At 36.2% G+C, this 18,328-nt stretch overlaps 1 protein-coding gene across 1 annotated transcript in view; it reads left to right on the top strand.

The window, feature by feature from the left end:
* The window catches only part of LOC125226087 (elongation of very long chain fatty acids protein 6), a 67,040-nt gene that overhangs the window by 41,879 nt on the left and 6,833 nt on the right, over nt 1-18,328 (top strand). The window contains exon 3 of the mRNA XM_048129939.1: nt 15,757-15,978. Within this exon, the coding sequence (XP_047985896.1) occupies nt 15,757-15,978 (222 nt within the window). The remainder of the gene's footprint in view (nt 1-15,756; nt 15,979-18,328) is intronic.

The raw sequence follows: 18,328 nt of genomic DNA, 5'->3' as shown, positions 1-18,328 counted from the left end.
ATATGATCCGCAGACTCCACATTTATCGGTGAACTTGGTGCGCAAGGAACTGTTTCCAACCAAAATTAATAACCAGCATCCCACCAACATCGTCAGCACTACAAAACATACGCTCCTTGTCGTATAACAAGCAAACCATCTCGAAACGTAGACTAAGTAGACGAGAAGCAGAAAATAAGTTATTTTATACATAGATATTTCTGTAACCCCCTACAGAAGTTGTCGAAAATTATTTCTGGAGTCCTCGGAAAGGACAATTGCTATTAATACAAATGTTATGTTATGTACTCGAAACCGACGAGCTTGTATGAGAAACGTTATGAAAGTGTGTGAAGCGAAAGTGATTTGTCAGGATCGTAGTAAATGGAAATCCGTGATCTCTGCCTACCCCTCTGGGAAACAGGTGTGATTGTATGTATGTATGTATGTTATGTGCAAGTTCTTTTACGTATTAAAATAAAAATTATGACCATCAAAGTTTACGGGGGTTATCTAAATATACCTAAACTCGGAATAAAATACTAATAATGTATATAAATACTAAAAACATTGATTCTGAATAGTAATATAGTAAGTTGTGACCAAAATAAATAATCAGTCTTGCGTGTATAGCGGTACGAGACTTCTTTCAAACCCGCGCGGTTCATTTGCAATGCGTATAGTTCAAAAACTACGGAACGGATTTTAACGTTTTTTGTTTTATTTTGCAGATGATATTATCAGATTTTATTGCAATAAATAAAAATGTGACCATATCGTAGAAAAACTATTTGTAAATTTCGTGAGAATAAAAAAAAAAAAATTGAAAATTTCATATTTCTCTTATTATTCGGCCGCCATCTTTAATTTTTTTTAATGATTTTAATTTTTATATGAATAAATGTTTTAATACAAACTGATAGCCACCCCAACCATTAAAATCGGTGCAGCCGTTATGATTCCAATTTTTTTTACATCATGTGCGAAAACGTCTTTCAAATCCGCGCGCTCCATTTGAAATGGGTATAGTTCAAAAACTACTCAACGGATTTTCATGATTTTTATTTTATTGTGTAGATAATATTATCAGGTTTAATTTAAATACATACAAATGTGGCCATATCATAGAAAATTTATTGGTAAATTTCACGATAATGAAAAAAAAAGTTTGAAAATTTCATATTTTTCTTATTTTTCGGCCGCCATCTTATTTTTTTTATGATTTTATTTTTTTGTATTAATAAGCGCTTTAATACAAACTGATTGACATCCCAACCATCAAAATCGGTGCAGCCGTTATGATTCTATAAATTTTTAAAAATATGCGGCCGCCATTTTGGAAAATGTCCGCCATCTTGAATTCTAGTGGATGCAAATCGTGTTTCCTCGGATGAAATCATTTGTATTGGTCCCTAGTATCACTGTGAAAAGTGGCTTGCTTTCTGCATAAAATGCAGTTTTTTTCCGTAAGCCCTATGACTAATAGAGACATTACCATTTGCTGGTACGACAAAACACAAATTATTGGCACATGATTTGTAAAATGATTATTGAACATGAACATGTCACAAATTGTCTGTATTCAATCTAATAAAAAATAAAACGTTGACGTCTACCTACCTAACTATATGACAATGTGCCATAAATTCAATGCAATAATAAAATCCACACATCAGGATGTGTCATAAAATCTTACGAGTAACCTCGCAGAACATGTAAGCAACAGTACTATCTACCGACAATAAAACTGCGATTTTGTGATCTTTCCGCACTTCCTCATGCATAATTGCTCGTCTCACATTTAGTCACTGATGTGTGCGGATCTGCGGAATGTAGTTTCTAATTCTGTGGGCCTAGTGAAAAGGGGTATAACTCAAATTGACTCGGTGAAAAAGGTCACAAGTCCGAGATGGGACTTGTGCCCTTTTTCACCGAGTCAATTTGAGTTATACCCTTTTTCACTAGGCCCACAGAATTATACCAGTTTGTTCCGACTTCAATTAATTTATTTTAAAATCATAATTAATTGATAAAACTGCTATTTTTCCAGAAACATTTTGTCGGCATCGATGCTATTAACCGTCATAACTTTTCTATATATTAAAATACTAATTAAATGCTCATTTATAAGGTAAATATTGACGTCGCCCGATTAAACTTCCCAGACTTGATTTGGTTATTTCGATACCTAACTGTAATTATCACAAAGTGGAAATTGATATTTGTAATTTTCCGAACTGCTGTTTACACTTACATAAAAGGGGACAATTTGTATAGTTTTTTTTATACAAATATATGTACATTTTGATTACTCTTATAGGTATATACATAATTGTATATTATTGAGCTGTTGGTTACAACTAAGCTTGGCTACGGCAGATTGTCAAGGTTTATGTATCATTTTATTTTAAACATATTCTTTAGGGTTTATATAACATTTCCACGACCATTTGATTCGCTAACCCAAGCCATCGCATATCGTCACTACTTTGAAAAAAAAACTCGTATCTTGTGTCATGGAATGAAAAATGTAGTTAACTATGTATGAGGTGCATATGGAGTTACTGCGTTTCGACTTTGAGTAGCAGTGTGCGATACGAGATTTTTTCAAAGTATTGACGAATGCCGTATTTAAATTTCCCATTTTCATTTATATAAAGTGTTTGAAATGAAAGACGTCAAACGAGAAACTGGCAACGCTGAAATCGTTTGAAAGTCCTTTGATGTCATAAACATGAACTCGACGAGATGTTCTTATGAAAAGCTTTAATCTGGTTGACAGGTCATTTCAGGAGTTGAATACAGTACTGGTATCTTACGTAGGTACCTGTACTTTGTATATTATGTATTTTCAAGGGCATTGAAAATTGAACCTTGGCTCATTATGATGTGTGGTTTTTAATAACGTACCGAATTAAGAATATGATTTCCGGACTGAAATATATATCTAAACGACAAACCCCTCTGATGACGGGTTTTTCTTCCGTGTATGATATCTATTTCTTTTTATAGTGTAGACTGAGGACCAAAAAAAAAATTATAAAATAGTTTGATTTGTTCCCTAATTGAATATGATTTCCGATAAAACACGTGTAGTTAATAAGTACTTGCTAATCCTGCCGCTTAATACGTATAATAATATTTTCCAAAAAGAACCGGTTAGGGCACCGGTTCCAATAATATAAATTATGCGAATGGTATAAAAGAGTAAACAACTCTACCGGTTTGTGCTAGTACCATTTTGCAGTTGCTATTGTGGTTAAATTGGACCTTTGATAGTGACACATAAAATTTATAACATAATCATATTAAGTGGATAGAATAATGGTTGTACAACATATATACTGAAAATTATGACAAATAGGTTTTGAACCAATTGCAATGAAATACAAAAACCCATTTTTTACAAGCTTTTATATTACTCATCAATCTTCCAAAACCTACATCTTTAAAAAAGTACTTTGCAAAGTACATACACAAATTACACAACCTAAGCTTATAACATGTAGGTTTCTTGACAAAGGTCTCAAACATTCGTATCGGAAGGTTCGGGAAGGGCTCGCTCAAACACTCAAGATACGGTCTACGAGTGCTTTTATGTAATCGTGTTCATTCGATCTTTCCAGAATAATATCCACTTGCAGTAAAAATATAGGAACTTACGTACGTTAGAATTTGACCTAATGGTGTCCCACACTGGGCTGTTATAAATGTTATATACTTATATAACATGGTGTGACAGGGACAGCGTCTCCTCTCCTGCCTGTCTATAACTGGGGTCCCTGTGTAATAACATTTTTTTTTTGTTTTTTTTTTTATTTGTGTGGGAGCACCATAATAGCTGGCTGGTGGCAATCTGGCAAATTCTATTCTAGTCTGGAGTGTGACTTGACCTCTATTGTCTATGTTATTATACCTACCTAGTTGATTCTAGGTATATTGTGTGAATTGTGTCTAATATAAGATGGTTAAAGAATTAGCAAATTTAACGATTTTTTTTTGAACAACTTGAATAGAAATGTCGTCGTCGGCGTCGTTCGCATTTAAGCTTATATAGAATGAAATTTAAAGTAGAAAAACATACTACCTTGAGTGAGACTTGAACTCTTGATCTAGGGGACGTAAGTTCAAGTCTAACTCAAGTATTTTTTCCGCTTTTAAATGTTACAGACTAGTCAGTCAAATTACATATTGCATACACTTTAGTATTAATTGAATCTTATCCACCTTTAGTTTTGAACACATACTAGTAGATCAGGTTTACCTTATTAACTTTCTTTATTCTAACGTAGTAAAACTGAGTGGTGGAATTATTTAAAAACATTAATACCTAATATACCTATTGCATAAGAACCATTTATAGTTGCTTCAACTTCAAAATACATTGAAAGCTCGATATAGTGCGCTCATTGAACCCAGTCCATCGCATATCTTAATTTCAATTGCAGTGACATAATGATATAATTAAAATATCGCACGCTTGCCAACACAACTAATATTATAAGAAAAGTAAGAACTATATGTATAATTAATATGTAGCATGACGCATCGCGAAGGGATAGATTATGTGCTGTGATATGTAAAACGCATTTATGAATGAATTGATTGGTCCAGCAATATAAGATGTCGCAGTAGTACCCGGAAATGCAATGATGTATATGAGAAAAAAAAACTTATATTTGTAATTACATAATATCACACAACAAGTCAATAGTTCCAAAGTAATTATTAAGTAGTAATTTGCTTTGCGTCGGATCCATGGAAACACAACATAATAACCCTTATACGTACCTTCGAGATAAATTGTAATAAGACATCTAAAAATAGTTTGCGGCGGAACCATCGAACGAAACACGACACAGTAAGCCAGTATGTAGGAGACCTATAGACCTTCAAGATCAGCTGTAATAAGACATAAATGCCCCTATAATTAAACGTTCGTGGTCTGTAATTGGTCGTCAACTAATAAGAGTAATAAGAAGTAATATGATAGCATCCCGCGCTTGTGCAACTCCACTTTCTAACAGACGGTCCCACTCGGTCAGTTGGACACCAGTGACGTAATGTTTACACGTTACTTAACTTTGTTTGATAAAAGTGCTTACTTTGCATCGTAACCCTGATTCGGAGCTAAGATTTTATATGTGAATGGAGTTAAATATTGTGGCAATCGTGGAAAGGTGGGATTATGGGATATTTGACCTTTTGCTCCCCGTTGTTCATAACTATGTATGTACCTAATTATAATTTTGTGCCTTGTGCTGTCACCAGCATAAATATGTGATGATTTATGTACCTTGTCGCTTTTAATCGTTTGACAATTTCATATGACATCAAAGGTACAAAAATTATCACTTATTTACGCCGGTGACTGAGCTGGTACCTACTGACGTAGGTATGAATATAATTACTTGAATAGAGTTACTTAACTAGAGTTTCTGATATAATAGGAAAGATAATGAATTAGAAAAAAATATAACTAAACAGAACTAAGTGCGTGAGAAATTCACACCAAGATTATCAAGGTTAATCAAGACAAGTGCTTTTCCGAGAAATAAGTGCACTTGTCAATGTTATAAAATTTAGCTATTCAAGGACTACTAGGAAGAACCTTTAAAAAAGAGAAAACGGTCATGAATGCTGAAAAGGCCTCTACGAAATTGTCCTGATTAAGTAATGCATCTTTTAGTCCTCTTGGTCTTTCATTGACGCTGAAATGTGAAAACAAATATGGGAAAACCTACGGAAATATTAAACTCGACGCGTAGCGATAACGGGAGCCAAGGTTTAAGGAAAAAGTGGACGAATTAGTTAACATGTTAAGTTAACGGCATTGGTAGTTGAGTCAATTCCATCATCAAAAATCATATTTGTCGATTTTTACTTAAGGTTTTTTTGGACATTGTACCGATACGATACATCATATCCATAGTATTTATCTATAAAAAAGGAAATACAATTTTAATAATTTCACTGACTTCGTTTACCTTCACACTAACCTCGATGTAACCAATCATGTATTTTTCCATTTTCATTTTAAAAACTTGTTTTATTTACGTTTTTCGGCTCAATGCACGAAAATATTTTAAAATGAAATTTACATTTTACATCTATTATTACTGGAAGATATTTGCTATTAGTTATACCCAATGAGCGTTGTTGAGTCTGAACCTGTACACTCCTTTTTTGAAAATCCCCATAATGCACCCTCTCGGGAAAGCCTCTGTAGGAAACTCATTCCGCAACCGGCGTCCGCGAGAGAAAATGCGTCATAATTTCATAGCATTTTGTTGCACGCTATGCAGAATTGCATAGTTAGCTTAGACATACTATCACAGTTATCAGTAATGCACACAATCACGTTCCCAGGCAGTCAAGCGCGAGCCTCCTGTCACACGCCATCGCATGTTGACAAAGAACCATTCTTGGGAACACGCAGCCATTATACGAGAATGTACTAAATTGAGATTTGGGCACGTGGCATTGTCTCAATACCTATATAATATGTGGTTCGCATTATACATATTTTAGTAATTTTTAAAATCAATGGCTTTTGAAAGGAGTTTATCTACACATCCCAGACTAAAATATTCCATAAATTTGTAGTAACTGATTTTGGACATTCATTTCATACCTTCAATTATAATTGATTTTTAGACAAAATTGCAATCGAAAATGACTATAATTTCTCGGAATATGCGTTTCTTAAGCTTCTCACTAGTTCTCACTTAGTCGTAACGTAAGAAGCGAAAAACAGCGACTATAATTTAGTATCATTAAGTGGATAACCCAGTGATTATAATGAGTCAGCCCCTCATTTCGGTTAGCCAGATATTTTTGGCGGTTGTCGAACTAGTATTCATCAAAACGTTTCATGCGGCTTTATAATGGAGATTAGAATATAACTGACACCTGCTTTTCACCATTCGGACACGGTCACCGCCGGCTCAACGCCTGTCGATTTCACGGCCCGGTACCGGTAATGGACTCTTGCGGTTACCACGAATGGTCCGACTGAAATGAGACGGCGAGCATACCGCGACGTATATCGAAACAAGGGAAAATATGGGTTAAAATACCATTTATATAAAATATTCAAATATGAATTTTGCTGTTATTAATTCTTTTAGTAGCTTTGTTGCGTCGTTTGGTGGGCCAAGATGCCAATCGTACCTATTATATATCGGTAAACGCTTAACGCAAGGTGAAAATGTATCGGAATGTCAGAAAAGTTACGTGACTCTTTTCATTCTTTATTTAAATTTCAATTAGAATTTCCCATAACAGGTTAACGTTAGCTATCTGGCATGTACGGATAATGTCTACGTATTAGCACAGATTAATAATAAGTTACTAAAGTATTAGCGTCATATTTCGTATCTCTCAATCACAGTATGGTGTTAAAACATACTTTATAATTTATTATTAGATGTAATGACCTCGGAACCACGAGAAGATAACACCTCTCGCATTTTAGCCGCAATCTGTATTATACAATGTGCGAATATTGTTTTATCAGTTGTCATGCAAAATGTATGCAAATATGTGTTTATTCAAAACTATCCACGATACCTACATATACCTATCACACGTGTATGATTTAAAAGTACTAGTTGATACAAGGCAGACGATATAATTATGCATATATTTTTACGGCACAAGAGTTACGAAGGCATCCATATTAAATACATATAAAGGGCAACCTCGTTAGTGAACTATTCATGGACACGTGCGTTGTTATATTTCAAAATATCACCGATATTTTAAAAATATGCAGAAGCGACATTTCAGGAATTTTACAGTAAATAATGTTGAATGCTATCAGATCTTGTAAAGGTTTTCATCTTCCTTTTGTTAACTTTTGTCACCAGATAAGTAAAAATAAAAGTCGAAATTTCGTTGAAAGAAAATGCGGTATTTCATGACACGAAAATGGAAAGTACAATGAATTGTTTGGGCCAACATTTTCTTATAACAAAATTCTGCTATTTTCAGCTTTTATGTCACAAAAGTCCGGAAGAGGTATTTGAGTCTGTTTACAAGCATAAAGCCACATCCGGCGAGTCGGCGTCGTTGCGTGGGCGGCTGCCCGGCTATGAAATATTTACAAATCTTGGAAATTATGTAACATTTGTAACAATGTCATAATGATTTGAATATACAGAGATATGTAAGAGGATGTGCATTGTGCACGGTAAAAAAATGACCGAAACCTGATTTTGTAAAAGTATACTTAAGATTGCATGTGACATCTACATACAGGTACTCGACAGACTCGACAGTGTACCTATGGATGTCACTTTCAATCTATATAAAATGAAAAATCAAAACATGCGACAGAAGCATATCAGTTATCGGGTATTAGCGCGTCGAGCATTGGTTCTTACCTTATATTTAGTTACCTCAGTTTTCTTTTGATTGACAGAACAATATAGGGTTTTAAACAAAGATGTCGATATTATGTAATAGGATTGTAATCTTAAAATTAAGATTCCTTAGTAAAGTCAGGCCACGATAAGACGGCACCGACTAAATAATACGCTAAATAGCCCTGTCTCTCCAAGGGTTAAGTAAACTTCATGATTTTGGGCACTTTTATGAATAAGATACTTTAAACCTAAATTTTGCTCGTAGCTATTCTAATTATTTTAAGCCTTTATGCTGGGACAAGAAGGTAAAACAGGCGAAAATCTCGAAATACCTACTGTGTGTTTAGGACCGGAGGACATCACAAAGGAATACCTTCGGCGAAAATAAACAAATTGCGAACTCAAACGGAGCTTTCTCTGTCGGCACGCCGGCGATAGGAGACGGCCTAGCCAACGCGGCAATCGTCTGCGCTACGATAAGTGCAAGGCCTAAGTGGACGGTGGGAGCGGAGCGTTCGGAGGGGCGTGCAGCGGAGCGGGCGAACGTGCGTAACGGCTCACCCTAACGGCCATACGCGAGACACAGCGATGGGACTTTTCATTCGCACGTATGGCTGCCGCTCACCGCTGTCGCGCTTAGACCAATGTCGTGGCTGGGCCGTTAGGCCTGATTTAGACGACGTGCGAACTCGCATGCGATTTTAGTTACATTGCGGGCTGTTGAGGTTACATGCAATTTTGCACAGTCATCAAATACCGCAATGTAATAAAACTCGTATGCGAGTTCTCGTGCCGTCTAAATAGGCCCTAATATGCAACGTCGACTCAGTACACTTGTAATACTTGTAGGAGCTTTAATTGTTTGACATGCACGCCTCATATACGCGTGCACTCAGGCATTACACTAAGGAAAGCACAGATGGCATTATACCATAGATCAAGCAAGCGTATCTACATAGCGTGTCAAATGAACTCAGTAAAATCCACTGAGTTGTCCGTTTTTAATCGCAGCTTGCAGCTTTCGGTCGTAAATTTTTGTAAGTTGAAGTCAAGAAAAACATTAAAAATGCCCCGTTACGTGATATTTAATTGAACAACACAAAAATTATGAACACTCAAGGGCCTGAGACATATTTAAAATCACAGGGTGTGGCGAAGTAACAACTCACGGTACGAAACGAAATAGTAGATATCATCTCTATCGCTCTTGCATATTGGCGCGACAGACAAATAATCAACGTTTCGTTTTCGTTTCGTCGGTGAAATGCCAGCTACGGGGCAGGCAAAACAACCGGTACAAAATCGGAGGGCAAATGATAACTTGATTTTTTTTCCATGTTTTACAATGTTTTCATCATTAAATAGAGTGTCCACCTGTTATATATGGTAGGCGTGTTTAGGGGATACATGTAGAATTCAACATCATAGTGTAATAATGGAAAAAATGGATTAGTTACTATTGCCCCTGTCGAGATTTGCCCCGCTGTACCTTATCCAAATCTAGTTCTGTGAAGGAAAGGCTGTCATATACAGTCTGGCAAAGAAGAGAAGATAACAAAAACTGGCAACATTGTAGTGTCATCCCTTTCAAATCAAAAATCAATATGCGTGAGTAAACTTTACTACGATGTTGCCACTTTTTAATTTCTAATCTTTTTTGCCAAGCTCTATGTCTTCCAATTATGCATTAATATTTGGGCAGACGGCCTTGATGACCTGGGTAATGACCTGGTAATAGTCATTCGTGTGATGGCCGTAGACTTGTCCTGAGTCATGGATGTTTACAAATACAAAGCTTACCTTGGGATTTGGTGAGTTATGTAAGAATGTCCCTATTATACTGCATATTATAACTAACTTTTTTTTTAAATTAAATTATTGGGTCAAAGAGACGCTCAGCTGTTTTGTTATGCAGACAATTGTCGTGTTGGCTAGGCCTCCAGGACTAATTCAGTGGAGTGGCTCGTCGATTTCCACTTTTGCTTGTTTGTCTCGGTTTTCTAGAACTTTTGTCACTCTGACCACTCGATATTGGATGAAAATATTGTTGAATAAATAGAAAAATAATTTAATAGAATAGAATTCATTTATTCGCAACCACACACAATAAGAGGAAAATTATACAAGCAAAAAGACATAATATAATTTCGTTAGTATTAGTAAGGCATTCAAAAATAATATGTCGTATTAAGATCCTAACAGATAATTTTATAAAATCAATGACGAATATATAATAGGTACGATTATTTCACGCCACAACTGTCGATATGCTTCTTTTCATAGCATTCTTACTTTTCTTCTTAAAAATAATCCTATTCCTGCATATTTCCATCTTCTATGGTTATTATTGCAAAGCCTGACCGAATATATGACTATTGTTAGGAAGGCGCTGTTGTTGTTGTCGCAGGGAAATGGCCAAAACAGAGATTTGATCAAATCACGCAAGATAGCGAAATAGCGAATCCATTTCATCATTTCTCTAGAAAATTTCAGTCATTTGACTATTTCCCTGACTCTGTTTAGTGAAATCACAAAATCGGCCAATAGACAAGCCACGTTTCGTCATTTCACTAGATTTGTTCAGGGATTTGATACAATCCCTGAACCACGACAGTAAGTTGACGAAACGAACTCAAAAAGACAATTTCTTTTAACATTTCGCTAAACAAATTTGGGGAAATGATAAAGTCTCAACTGAAATATGGTATACATATAATTAATATGGCGATTTGATCAAATCTGAACAGGTTTCGTCGCGAAATGATTTGACTTTATAAGCTCGTTTGTCAATTTACTGTTGTGGTTCAGGGATTTTATTTGAGTGAAATGACAAAACGTGGCATGTCTATTGGCCGATTTTGTGATTTTTGATCAAATGACTGAAATTTCTGAAATTATAAAATGGCCATTTGACATCCTGCGTGATTTGATATCCCTTAGAGATTTGATCAAACCTCTGTTTTGGCCATTTCCCTGCGACATATATATTTCTGGTCAGGTGCCGTAGCCGAATGGCATTTCTGCGACGCGAAACGAAAACGAAACGCCGCGAAAGGTAGTCTGGCTCTGTCGCGCCAATACGCACGAACGATAGAGATAGCGTTTCGTTTCGTGAGAATTTAGTGAGCGTTTGTGCCATTCGGTTACGCCCCAGGCTTTACTGTAAGCTCATACTAAAAAAACGAAGTCACGGCAAGGCAGTAAAAAATAGTATGCGTTTTATCTTAATTTGATACTACTATTTAATTAATTATACTGATTTACTTTATCTACGCATTTCACGCTCACACTTAACCAATAAGACCAGTAGTAAAAATAATAATTCCTCAGTTATTAATTATTAATACTTCAGCAAGTTGATAGCGTAATTAAATTATAATTTTTTCACGCTAGAAATGCCATAGCTATTTTTTTAGCTAAGTTTTTGTTGTTTCTGTCAAAGTGATAACTTTAAAGACCTTACTTAGTCATTTGTGGCTTTGCATGTCAATGGCCTTTTATTAGAATTTCTGTTGTTTTTTTTTTCTGGAAAGGTAGATATTGCACTAGAAGCGCAAGGACCCATTAGGCATGGAAAGACACATACACGTGCGCAGTAGTTCGTCCTCGAAGAGTCAAAAACCTATGTAAACCTGCAAGAGCTGTTATGGTAATTGGTATCATATAAGTATGCAAATGATGGTTTATACCAGCTTATCTTACATAAATTAATAGTAATCACAATAAACATGAGTAGATAGATATATGACCCTTCAATTTTAGTGAGCCTTGAAGCACTCGGACGATTCATTTGATTTTTCTGTACGAGGCGTCTTCTGGGCGAGCTCACTCCATCGTAGGCCACGTCTTTGCCTTTGGCAAGTCTGTGGCCAAGAGTAAACCCATTTATAATTTAAAAAAAAACTAGTTTTAATGTTACGTCAGATACGATTAGACTACCATAATTTATTATACTCAGAGCAACACTATGAATTTTCTTTACAAGTGATAATCTTGTCCCAGTGTTTGTCTTATCCCGCTTTAATAAGTACCTACTTATAAGAAAAAAAAAGGCGCCTCAGAACTTTAACCTTTTGTTTACATATGCGCCAAATAGATACGAATTTCGTTCGAGCACTTATCTTCTCCGAGTTTCATAGTTTATCATATTTATCAGAATTCAATAACAGACCATACAAATAAATGCTGATCACATTCATCAAATACCTACATGTATAACTCCGTATAGACAGATAAAGGCTAAGAAGAAAACGTACCATGGAACTATCAAATCAAGAGAAATGTGCGGTCGTTACACTTTACACTTTATGTTGATTATCATCAGCTAGGTGGATTTGACAATTTTTATACATACTGTTCAAAAGTTTTAAGCCTATCGAGAGATGGCTGTCTATGCACTACACAGTTTACTTTGACAGTAATTCTCGATAATTATCGTCACTAGGTCACTACTTTGAGAGAATATCTCGCATTGGAGTTACTGCTTCTTAACTTTGAATAGCATTGTGAGATTTTTTCAAAGTATTGACTATAATCTCCTTCCTCCTTTTGACATTCATTAAATCAAACGTACCTACTTACCTACTGCACCGTGATATAATGATGCAATTTCATAGATAACAATTTCACGGGCACTCGGAACTGATTATGAAAGTTCCTAGTCCATGTGAACTGTTATGCATTTTCGTGGCCTCGTTCCGCCGATCGCTGCTATTCTTAACTTTACAGCTAGATTGGCCTGTGGTTAGAAACTAAAGTTTCTTCAAGGTAACCTTATAAAATAGGAGTAAGTAGGCAATTGACATATCAATATGTTGGGACGTCCAACACAAACTTTGTTTTCATACTTTAAAAGTGTTTCCGTACCACCAAGAAGCCCTTTTCTTATCCTAGGAGTATGTCTACACAGAACAGCTCTTAAGATGACTTCGGCATTGATTTTTCGAACAGGATGTATGACTATCATTCCTGTACGTATTAATGTTTAAGTGTGTTTCACCCGCCCATAAAATAATGTATGTATTAAAATTCTGTAGTCTTCGAAGTATGTATTACCCATGCTGATATTTAATATACCTCTTTAACATCAAAGAACAGCATTCTGCGGTTCTTACATAATTTTTACGACACAACGTTTCTTTTTTCAGTACGATACTAAAAGTAAATGCTGAGCAAAAAAATTAAGAGACGTACAGAGTCCTAAAAGATATGATTTTAAATATTCAAAAACGACGTCAAAAATAAGGCAAATTTAAAACTAAATATACGATAAACTAACTCCGCCACTAAGGAGAATGAAATGTATAAAATTAAATATGGCTTCATCAATGAATATATATTAGTAGGAAGGTATACAAATTTTCTAATGATAAAATGCGCTGCATGAGTAAAATCATAAACATGATAAACAATGTAATGCTCTCACGTACATAAACAAATATCATACGATGAATTGTATGAGGTGACGCACGTCGTATAATTGCATATTATGGAACACGCGGATCCTTAACTAGTATAACTACATAAATATATAATGGTGTATGACAAAGATAATATAACTCCGTATAAGAAAAATAAAGTCTAAGAATAAACATATTACATTTAAACCAAACAAAAATGGATGCTAGTTTACCTCTAGATGGCGCTAATATTCATTTAAACACATTAGTCAAATCGTCTTGTGGTTCTAAACGTTGTATTGTAACCCTGTGTTGAGAGATGACAGGCAATGTAAGTTACTACAAATTTTGCTTTGACAAAAATCCTTCATAGGTATCACTTCTCTTGGTGTATGATAAATATGCAATATTCACGGTCGAGCTCGGTGCTAGTATGCTGACCTCTTATCTCCATTATGTGTTTATGTAGTATTTTGCATCATTGAGACAGGAAGTAACTAAATTGTCCACCAAGTCGTTATGACGAAAGCGGAGGACCTGAGCGAAATCGCATTTTTAATATTATTATACAAGATCAAACTCAAGCTCAGTGAATATTAAGGTAACGGACCCAATCATGGACAGTTTAATAAAAAAATTCGCCCGTTTTTGATATTTCACTGTTAAATGTAAAAATTGTACCGCTAAGCGTGTCAAATCTTGAATGTCCTATCCTTCTTTTACATTTCAAGCGTATTGCAGAATAGATACTCCTATTGGTTTCTTCATAGTTAACATTAAATGTCTCTGATAATGATATATCCAGTGTATTTTATTTACTCTAAAAAGAACTTAAGCTATTACGTAATTAAATATTATTAATAACCTCGAGTGGTCATTCCGAATCCCTACTACTTATATCTAAATAGCCCTAGTCATGTCCCATTTGACATTGTACGACTTTGTTTGACTTTTGGGTTAATGTTATTTTCTCATGAAACAAGACGAAGAAACAACACGAGGAGTGATGACACTTTGGCTTGATAATTGTCACAGAGAACCTCCTATAGAGTAGAAATCTTGTATATTTTGTTCGCGATACGAGTCACCAGTGTTTGGGGTGCGAGGAGCGGGCGGGGAATGTGTTAAGCGCGCTGTGATTGGCCGTTTCAAGGACGGCGGGCAGTCGCGCCAGATGAAAAGGGACAGAACAGAAGTATGACTGTCCCTCTACTGACGCGTAAGTGGCCAATGTAAGTTGACCTATGCCGGCTCTGAATAAATTATAAATATGACTTATTTGTGGAATGTAATGCCGTCTGTTTTTAAATTTGAGCTTCTTGTTACCTTTCCACACCATTTCACACTACAGGTGGACATCTTTAAGGCATCAAAATACCCTTTTCCAATTTTTTAGTGCGAAAAACACGCGCTGCTTTCGGGTCTGTTACTTGGTCGATACTGATCGGGCACGGCGAGCGCCCGCGCTTATATCAGTGCAAATACTAGGAAGGCTGGCGACCGCGAGACGTCTTGTAATGGATGTCTATAGGGGTTGGTCTGTGATAATTGTTCGTTAATTCTAAGACACCTTTAAAAAATTGGGGTATTTTTGACGCATTTTCGTTCTTTTTCGAGCAGGGTTCACAAAGTTAACTGGACTTCGACCTATTTGACAAAAATTCCAAATTTTGTCTTTCTAGTACCGAAATGGCTTAGAACGGGGCATGCAATGTTATTGATAACGCTCAAATGGCCTAATATTTTGAGAGCCACTTCCTAGCGACAGACAATCGCGATCCATAATTTGGAGTCCTTCTATGTCCACGTAGAAAATCTCGACAGAAAAGGTACCTATTCTCTACACTAACTGACAGCGGGATATAGACCGTGATTAGTTGATTACCTTTTCTATTTTTGACGAACTCCCGATGCGACACAGTTACAATATTCTGCAACAGGAAAATAGTCTCACTGTATTCTCACTTTCTCAAAATTGACAACTAAGCTCTTATCTCTTTTGTTTCCAGTTTCATCGAGGCCGACAAAGTGTCCGGTTTCTGGACGTGGATGTTCGTGCTGTCCAAAGTACCGGAGCTGGGCGACACGGTGTTCATAGTCCTGCGCAAGAAGCCGCTCATCTTCCTGCACTGGTACCACCACATCACGGTGCTGCTGTACTCCTGGTTCTCGTTCACGGAGTTCACCTCCTCGGCGCGCTGGTTCGTCGTTATGAACTATTGTGTGCACAGGTTAGTACAGGCTATCCCTAATGTATAGTTAGTATTAGTACTGGCACCTAAGATAGCTCGGGTCTTCAGCTATCCCACTTTAAAATAATATGACAGACGGACGGACAGAGCGGCACCATAAGGGTACCTTTTGTACCTTTTTGGTACGGAACCTTAAAAAAAATATACTTTTATGTGTTCGTTCGTGAGCACCACAAACAAAACTGCATGTACTTCCTCCTAAAATACCTTTCTACAGATATCAGCTTCTCCAGAAAATAGAACGGCAAGCGGTTAAAATTAAAACTATTCTGCGGGCTTAGCACACTAGTTCGATAAACTTTATCGCATCTGTGCGTCCCTATCGCACTTACAAATAGTGCGAAAAGGACGGCATGGCGTTATATCGTTTATCACGCGACCATACTTGCCTGCCTAGCTAAGGCTCATCGTTATTTTTATTTTTCTCATTTTTAATATAGACTTGCCGTTTTGTTTACGGTAGGTAGGTAGGTACCAGTGGCGGGGCGTGAACATTTTCGTTGGTAAAGCCGGAGGGGTTTTTGGCATCTGTTTTGTATGGACTTCTAACAGATACTAGATAATTTTAGGGAACCCGTTGGGAATCGATTTGTATCGACGCTCCGCCACTGGTAGGTACTAACCGACCGTGGACACATACGCTCATTTCCACTTAAAGTATGATTTTGAAAGTGCAAAAGCTTAAGAACTGGGACTTTATAGTTACAATAGTAGAATAGATAGGCTAGTTTCCTATACTTACTTAAAATAAAATATTTTATGCAGTACACGAAATAAAGCACTACATAATTAGAAGAAAAATATGGACAGTTATGTTTTAACATAATTTCTATTTCATAAGTCAAAGAGAAAGATATTAAAGTAAATTAATTGACCGTGACTTCACTCCTCAGTATTTCATAGTACAGATGTAGTGCGAAAAGGGTTTCCTTCGTATTTTTCCGGAAACGTTCGTATTTGTCATGCTAGTGCAGTCAATGTGAGTACAACTTGTACCGGGACTGACTGAAATAGCATGACACGTTCGTACGTTTCCGTAACAATACGAAGGCAAATCTTTTCGCACTACATCTGTAATTCCATATTAGCAAATCGGTTTCACAGTTCTTAAAAAGATGCTGATTTGACTAGTAGGAAACTATAAAACTCCCGTGAGACTCATACATATTTAAAAATATTTTAAGCGGGTTACTCACGTATTAAGTCGATATAGCGTTCGACATGTTTCGGCTCAATTTCGAGAGCCTTTCTCAAGAGTAGCGACACCCCGCCTTTACATGTTTGTATGCGTCGCGCTCTCGACATGTAAAGGCGGGGTGTCGCTACTCTTGAGAAAGGCTCTCGAAATTGAGCCGAAACATGTCGAACGCTATATCGACTTAATACGTGAGTAACCCGCTTAAAATATTTTTAAATAAGTAGGAAACTAGCCTATTGTATTGTATTTGAAATAAACGTTGCGTGTCATCTACACATTTTTTCTAGTATAGTATAGTAAGTCTATTATAACATTAATAACTAGCTAGTTCTTCACACGCGATACATATCTCCGCTACGAGAGATCTGGGTTTTTATTATATTGTTCATTGTTATTTAAAAATAGGTCAGTGGTTTCAACAGGATAAATATTAATAATATAATTAAAGCTAATAAAAAGCGTAATCGGTGCGTCTTTATTTTAGCCAATAAACATGCAATGGTATCTATCTTAAACGATTTCGTTCAATTTCATTCGTCAACATCGTGCGTATCACCCATTTCCATTTCTCAAAACGGAAAGTTACAAGCGGAAGTCTATTTCCAACTTGTCATAATAGGCATTGAGTACCACTTGTAAATTGTAACTTGTATCTTCGAGAAACGGGCCTCTGATAGTTGATACTGTTTGTAAACAAATATACCAGCTGTATTAAGTTACATAATCTTGCTTTAAAATATACAGGACGAAATTTAAATCGTTAATCGTATTAACATGCTTTTCTTTCTCTATCAACAATTGCCGATCGAATGTCCCGGGACTCCCGGGAGTCGCTTAAAACAGAAATATGAAGGCATTATACATTATTATGATGAGATATCTGTTGATCAATGGATCAAATATTCTGTTCAACAAATTATTCTAATGATACCAGCGCCTCACAGTCACACGCGAGCCTCTTTTCAAAGTCAGATTGTTTTTATGTGTTATTACTAGGGTTTGCTCCCGGGAAATACCGGTACCGAAAGTACCGGGAATTCCCGGGATTTTTGGCCAAGCAAAGAACCGGGAAATCAACTTGAAAAATCCCGGTACTTTCGGTACTTTCGGGAAATATTTTTTAGTGACATT

Source organism: Leguminivora glycinivorella, chromosome 5, assembly GCF_023078275.1.
Source record: "Leguminivora glycinivorella isolate SPB_JAAS2020 chromosome 5, LegGlyc_1.1, whole genome shotgun sequence".
NCBI classification, from domain to species: Eukaryota; Metazoa; Arthropoda; class Insecta; order Lepidoptera; family Tortricidae; genus Leguminivora; species Leguminivora glycinivorella.
This window is presented reverse-complemented; position numbering and strand designations above follow the sequence as displayed.